Raw genomic sequence first — 7,363 nt, 5'->3', positions numbered from 1 at the left:
GAATACATAGTGAAGAGCTGCGCAGAAATACAGAGAAGAAGAGCAAAACTAGATACTACAACAACGACTTGTATCCAATGAAAGGGCATGAATTCTTTTGAGAGTCTGGTTCAGATATGACTTGTCTAGATTTTGCTATAGCCTTCTTCGATCAGCATTAAACTATTGTATATCAATTCCAGATATTTATAGGATTGTATGTTTTGTATAGATTTCAGCTGAAAAAAATTAACAAACAGTCCTTTCCCATAATGAATTAACGTTATATAGTTGCCAACTCACTGAAGCCATTAATAACATTAACTTTAACTATCACCTTGCATTCATCCGCAGATTATGATCATTTTAATAAAACACATCTGAAAAATCATAATTAAAATTCCATTGACTTTGTGTTTCAAAGTATAATACTATAATACTATTCCAATAGTTTTGTCATACTGATTGCCAATAGGCATAACAATCAAAACTAGCACATCTCACCAATGCTAATGATAATCTGCCAAGAACTACAAATAATTTTAAAATCTAAAATAAAAAGAATTTTTTACATACAATAAAAAACAAGGTATAGATGGCATAGGTATTATGCACTGCCGTTGTTAAACCGTGGGTTTCACCTTCTACAGGCCAAATTAGAATTATAATTGTATTAAGTGAAAAGGTAAAGATCACTTGCAACTAAGACACTTATGAATGAGAACATTCAGAAGGGACTTTAGAAGCTAATTTAACGATCCACAATCTGAGCAGCCCATTTAATTAGTTATATAGAAATTCATCACAGTCTGAGCAGCTGAAGTAACAAGCAGCGTTTTCCTTTTAAGTCAGTAATGGAAATCACAATACAAAGACTTCAAAATTTAAAGATAGTGAAGAACTAACAAACATTCTAGAGAAAAAGGGATATCAGAAGACTTTAAACATTCAGCGCATATTATTAAAAGCACAGCAACAGCAATAATTCAATAGCCATCTGCTACAAAAGAATCTAGAAAATTTCTAGAAAGAAAGCTGAGCAAACATAGAAATTTTAAGTTTGCTAAAATTCCCTTAGAACTATAGAAATTTTAAGTACTAAGGTTCCCTTAGAGCCGCCCCTGAAATGCTACAAAATATATATCAAGCACAAAAGGTTCCTAATCCTCCAACATATAAAATGTAGAAAGTTACTGATCCTCTTCAGACTCAGCCTCAGCATTCTTCAACCATTCAACAAATGGTTTGACATTTTTCCAAATTGGAGATGCTTTCTTTCCTACGTCTGCAGAACCTTTGTCAAACCATTCATATATAATTTCTTCTTCCAATATATCCTGGTCATACAAGAACTTCAAAACTAAGCTGACCTCCTTAACAGCTTCAACTCGGGCATGATTACAAAATGCATCAATAGCCCTGAGCAACAGCACTTGCGAATTTTCATCCTGCACAACTTCAGTCAGATACTGCTGCTTTTTACTTACCTCCTTTGAAAAACCTTTACCAGCACCTTCAAAAAGAGCTTCAAAGTAGGCATTCATAACTTCTTGTGGAGAAGAATCCTTTGATTGCATGAAAGATGCTATTTGGCTTGGTGTACATGTTTTCTTCTTAATCTTATCCTTAAAGGACAAGACAAGATCATCATGAATACTCAACTCATGCAGTTCTTCCAGATTGGACTCTATTTCAGCATCCTTCCCTGGCTGCTTAAGAGATACATTATCTTGAACCTCACCATTGGACTTGTCAAACTTATGTTGTTCGTTCTTGACAGAAACATTATTTGGCTTATCCTTTTTATGATCATCAAAGTTTTCCAGGATGACCATCTCACTTGTAACAGCATTGAGCTGCTCCTGTATTCGCTGCTGTACAGCCTCAGCCGAAGTGTCAGTCAGCCATTGCACATCATCGTCATCATTCTCTCCCTCATCTTGGCTTACAGGAGAACGCTCTTCATCAGAGGATGGTTTTTTCTTTGAGGCTTTCGGTGGCAAACCCTCATGGCCTTTTTTCTTTGAATCTTTTTTAGCTTTTTTTATGTCTTCATCAGCTGCCTCACCAGCTTTTAAACGCTCCTTCTCTGCTCTTCTCATAGCCTTCTTATCCTTGCCAGCCTTCTTCTCTGGGGGATTCTTCAAAATAAATGTAGTCAGCTTGTCCCTCATATCAACATCTGAAACATATCCACAAGCAGAACACTTTAAAGTAATCATCTGGGTTTTTGAAATGAGTATCTCTGTCTCGGGATTGCCACATTTATGGCACTGCACATACTTCTTAATAAAAATCTCCAAAAGTGAAGCTAGTTTTGCAGTTTCATGAGAGCCATTAACATGAGAAGTCCCAGTTTTTTCATCAAATTTTGACTGAGCACCCAGTTCACATCCAAAATACTTGGTAGTATAAGAAGGGGGCCTACCAAGTGCTTTTGCCACATCAACCATGTTTACAACATTTGTTTTGATGCCATTTCCTCGGCCCTCAATTTTTGTGATCATTTTAGGCATCTTATACCTGTAGAAAGCATCATCTCGGTTACTTTCTCCAATATTTAGGAGAGCCATTTTTTCCGACAGGCAATTACTTGGAAGGAAACAAGAAGATTCTGAGGTAAAATTATATCTTCTGGTGCTCAGAAAGGAACCGGAGAATAACAAAATGATTTCCAAGAAGAAAGCTTTCTTCGATGATGTTTTAACCCTATACCTAGTGCAATAAAAAATGGGTGCATCCAACTGCCACCCAAAGACCACCTCAAATCTTGAACTGGCCTTGAATGCATACAGATAATCCCTTCCACCTCCAAGACGAAATTGTTAATTCCTGTTTTTTGAGATAGGATGACAACTTCCACACAAACCCAGTGATGAAAAGAGACTACAGACATAAAAGAACCTTCAAACTCCGCGTCCAATGCTTCACTGCAATGCACTAGAGATAAACCCCACTTGGTGACTAATAGAATATTGACATGCAAAATTAAAATCCCAAGAAAATGAAAAAGCATGTAGTTGCATATATTTTGAGATAAAATGATTAGTGGTAAAATAAAAATGATCAGAAAATATCACATTAGATGAATGAAATTTTGGCCCCAACATTTCCATGCAAGAAAGGACCCCAGAAAAATATAGTTCTAAAACTTTATCAGATTCCATCAGCGGTCATAACAAATCTAACATAATCTCCAATATACATCAGCAGCAATATAGAATTGGAAATCTAGTCCATGCGATAGTAGACAAGAGACTATATAAAGAATTAGGGGAAAAAAGAATTAAGATAGAGAACTAGTTTCTGGTTTAAATTGTGTTTTTTTTTGGGGGGGGGGGAATAGACAGTTTAAAGCAGAACCTAGTCCTCTACCTTAATCTAATAGACTCGGAAATAATGCAATCCAAAATGGAATTCAATGTGAACCTCGACTGTTTAATTCTTTCACAAAAAATGTCTTAAAAATCACATATAATACAATTACACTAACTCATTAATTTCAATACATAATAATCACAATCAGGTCAATCTTAGCCTAAAAATGCATATCCTGAAAAATCCTGCTTAAGCAAGTACACTCTCAACAAAGAGCAACGATAAGAGAAAGGAAAGAATAATGTCTGATTGTCTCATTCACTTCAATGCATAATAAACACAAATATATGAATCTTAGCCTAAAAATGCACACCCTGAAAAATCCTGCTTAAGCAAGTACACTCTCAACAAAGAGCAACGATAAGAGAAAGGAAAGAATAATAATTCTATGATTGTGCACATGGCATGTTAGTCTATTCCAAATATAGAATTTTTTCTTGACACCAGCACAAGCGAGTAAAAAGGTGAGAATAGTATTTTGGATATGGCACAGCACTGAGCATCGAGGAAGTACATGGTTTGGTGATTCTTTATGCTATCCAGAACTTTTAAAGACTAATTTTATTTTTCCTTTTTCAACAATGAGGTGAAGAATTTGCCCCTGCACCATCTATAAATTAAGAAAAAAAAAAATTACAAGAGCTTTTGTTTCAATCTTCTCTTTCCAAAGAGGGCATCATATACATAGTAATACCTCTAATAAATTTTATCTATCCAGAAGTGTTATATTATGAATTCGGGCACTATAAAGAGGTCCAAAGTTTCACTAGGTTTGCACAATGAGAGTAGATTATGAAAGCATGAATAAGAACCACAAATTCTATTTTCAGACACTCACATTAACCAATCTACTACTGCGTCCCAAGGAAGATGCCACTAAAAATATAATTTAGGGTTTGCATGGGTTCATGAACATCAGGAAGTCCTTCAAGAACAAAATTTCATGGGTTACACATGAGATGCCACCAAGAAGATAATTAAGAAGTGCAAAGACGGGAAAAAATGGTCAAAACGAAACTAACATAAACTTACTGGAACAGAAATTTGTTCTCTTATGCATTCTTATGACAATCGCACTGTATACCAGTACATTTGCTTATACTGAGAACTGCTTAAAATGTGATTGTACTCGGTTGTACTCCTTAAAAACATGCTCAAATATACCTTCGATGTTATTTTAAAGTATTACAGATTATGTAAATTTGGATATCAATTCCTGTGATCCTATGTGTAAGGTGCATTGATCAATTTGTTATTGCCAAGGTGCAAGATGTGGTGCCTTCTGCAATTTGATTGTCAGAGTTTCAATGCCAATTGGAACAGTATTCATATTAAGTGTCCATGAAAAGCATTTTCGTCAACGCACTAGCCTTAGTTAAGAGAACCCCCACCCCTCAACAAGCCATCTTAAATATATTTTTGACTAACATCTTAGGTAATTAATTAAATATCTAGCTTACCGGTTTCAGTATTCCTACAATATAAAATAGAATAGCTAATAACTGAACTGCATATCTCATATGTCAACATGTATAAACATATAAAAGCCCATGTCTATGGTCATGTTACAATTGCATAAAGGAGGACATTAAAAGATGTTCATCTAGCATTGTAACATAAGTATATTTCATGTAACATCTATACATGTTTTATATCAGAATCGTTGTCAATAGATTTGTGTTTGTAATCACTAATTTCCTTGGAAATCTGCATTGTTTCCTTTGCATGTTAGTATGCAATGAAATGTAGCAAAACATGGCAAAAATTGAACACCCAAATTAGATTTGAAACAATATCCTAGTTCTGGATGTTCAAACAACTGACAAACTGTGTTTGTGAAGAGCATGGGCAGCATGCAAAAAAATGATGTGACACAAGTTTAGTGGCTGTAGAAGGATGCAGGAGTAGTAGTTCTTGACCTAATCAGAGCTGCAAATTGAAAGTGAGAAGATAGACCACATAGGACATGGGGGGATTAACAAATGAATATAAAAACACAGAAGGAAAAACGGGAAGTGCCAAAGGTAGGCCAAATTATCTATGTATTATTAAGAATAGACAAATGTTTTGTCTCATTCTTCAAGTCAAATCAGAAAAATTAAACTGCAAGCATTTGTCATGTAAAGTAACAGACAACGTAGATTGTTGCTAATGTGTTTTCTGTCATGTCAGACCATAGCTTTAATTAGCTTCTTGACCATTAATGTCGTACTACATAGTTTGAAGCCATTCTAATGTGTCCGCTATTTAAAGAGGGGATGACAAACAGATTTATCTCTTTCCAGATGCAAATATGATATGACAGACTAAAAATATAATGAGATTTCACAGTACTACAATGTAGCTTAGCCTCTAAAGAGGTGTAATACTATCCTGTGGGCAACTAGGTAAGACAGTGCAAATAGGTGGAAGCGAATACCTCACACCCAGTTGAGAGTGATTATTTGGACACTGGATTTAAATTGAACTTGGGACTCAATATTTAACATTAGTCCTGCTTATACAAAGACTAAATTATTGGTCAACTTACGTAGGATGGAAAAGATGAGCTGTGGAGTGTTACTCGAGAGGTTACTCTCCTTTCCATTTCTTCTAATTTAATAATTACCATATCCCAAACTCAAACTCACCCCCATGGAATCTAGGCATATGGATTTTCAAATAAGAGAATTCATCAATAATTAATCAAATTTGTCGAATTTGCTCTAATAAAGTATGCACACTGATTGCGTAGTTTTTGATAGGGGAATGAGATATGGAGCAAAATTCAAGCATTGAAATGGTCCAATCATCCTCTCTCTTTCTCCATGAACCCAAAGATTTATCTAGGTTCAACTGAAGAAACAGATCTGGAGATGAATAAATATATCTCTTAGGATAGTAAAAGCGCGTGTCAAATTCTAGAACATTATAAAGCGCAATGATGAGCCTCCAAAAAGGCAAACTTAGTTGATATTAACTCTCGTAAAAATCAAATTAAAATTAATGAGCTTGAATAATGAAAGCATCGCGCTTTTCCAAATCAGGCCCTAAGTCCAAATATAACCGTAAACACAACAAATTGAAGGCAAAACTTCAGAGAGCATTGCATATTATTTCAAACACACTGAAAACGATTATGAAAATAAAAACTCAATAAATAATGAAACTGGAAAATCACAAAAGCAGTATTTTTTAAAATATTGCAAAAACAAAATCGAACCTGCAATAAGCAAAATAGAATCAATATTAAAACTCTTATGTATTGCATTTCGTTAAAAATAAAGAAAAGTGCACCTGCAAAATAAAGAAAATTAATATTGACAGACCCCGCAAAAGAGAGATGAAAAACCTGGAAAAACGAGTTTACAGACAAAAATTGAGAACTGCAATATGAAGCGAAGATAAAGATCTCTAAACACAGACAACCAGACTCGATCGATAAACAATGAAATTCAGGAACACGTAAACAATGACGAAAATAACAATAAATCAAAACCAAAAACAAGTAGTTAAAAAATAAAATACTAATCGGTGCAATATACTAAAGCAAGTCATAACTAAATCTGCGGTTATCCGTACCTTATTTACAAGGATCTTTCTCCTTGGATGTCCCCCTCCGAAAAATTCTCAGAAAAATGCGCTGATCGTGATTCGAGCCGGCGACCTATGATTTATATAGGCGCAGATTGTTTTTAGACTGTTCTCTCTTTATAAGACGCCGTAGGATTACGTTTAAATACCAGAATCAGTAATCAGCGGATAGAAAACCTAACCGGGGGAGTTTAACTTTAACCCTGGCTCGCTCGTAACTGAACTTCAGGGCTTGTCAAACTAATTAGAATTAAGGGCGCTTAAATTAATGAACACCTAAACAAAATAAAATGCGACTTGTTATTACCTTTTTTTAATTCGGAGATATCAATATAAGAGATTTTGTTTCATCTAGAGATAATTTTTTGGAGAGAAAATATTAAGGCAATATTTTTTAAAATATTAAATTACTTAATTATTTAGCATCTTTATA

At 34.6% G+C, this 7,363-nt stretch overlaps 1 protein-coding gene across 3 annotated transcripts; it reads right to left on the bottom strand.

Moving 5' to 3' along the window:
* Nucleotides 1–907: 907 nt before the first annotated feature.
* Nucleotides 908–7,022, bottom strand: LOC149528617 (putative eukaryotic translation initiation factor 5-2). Of its 3 annotated transcripts, XM_089808388.1 has the most exons (3): nucleotides 6,919–7,022; nucleotides 6,634–6,688; nucleotides 908–2,909 (listed from the first exon to the last, which is right to left on the bottom strand). In XM_089808388.1, exon 3 carries the CDS (start codon nucleotides 2,550–2,552, stop codon nucleotides 1,170–1,172), a length of 1,383 nt encoding a protein of 460 aa, XP_089664514.1. In that variant the 5' UTR covers nucleotides 2,553–2,909; nucleotides 6,634–6,688; nucleotides 6,919–7,022; the 3' UTR covers nucleotides 908–1,169. The 3 variants fall into 3 exon arrangements, with proteins under 3 accessions (XP_089664514.1, XP_089664511.1, XP_089664513.1); XM_089808385.1 differs by lacking the exon at nucleotides 6,634–6,688 and having other exon boundaries at nucleotides 908–2,919; XM_089808387.1 differs by lacking the exon at nucleotides 6,634–6,688.
* Nucleotides 7,023–7,363: the final 341 nt, after the last annotated feature.

This window comes from Cupressus sempervirens, chromosome 11, assembly GCF_028749045.1.
Source record: "Cupressus sempervirens isolate cs-2001-9-10 chromosome 11, ASM2874904v1, whole genome shotgun sequence".
Classification (NCBI taxonomy): Eukaryota; Viridiplantae; Streptophyta; class Pinopsida; order Cupressales; family Cupressaceae; genus Cupressus; species Cupressus sempervirens.
The sequence above is the reverse complement of the archived record's forward strand: the minus strand, read 5'-3'. Positions and strand labels throughout refer to the sequence as shown.

Coding starts and splice junctions, on each gene's coding strand:
- LOC149528617 (XM_089808388.1), bottom strand. CDS start 2,552: ATGGCTCTCCTAAATATTGGAGAAAGTAACCGAGATGATGCTTTCTAC.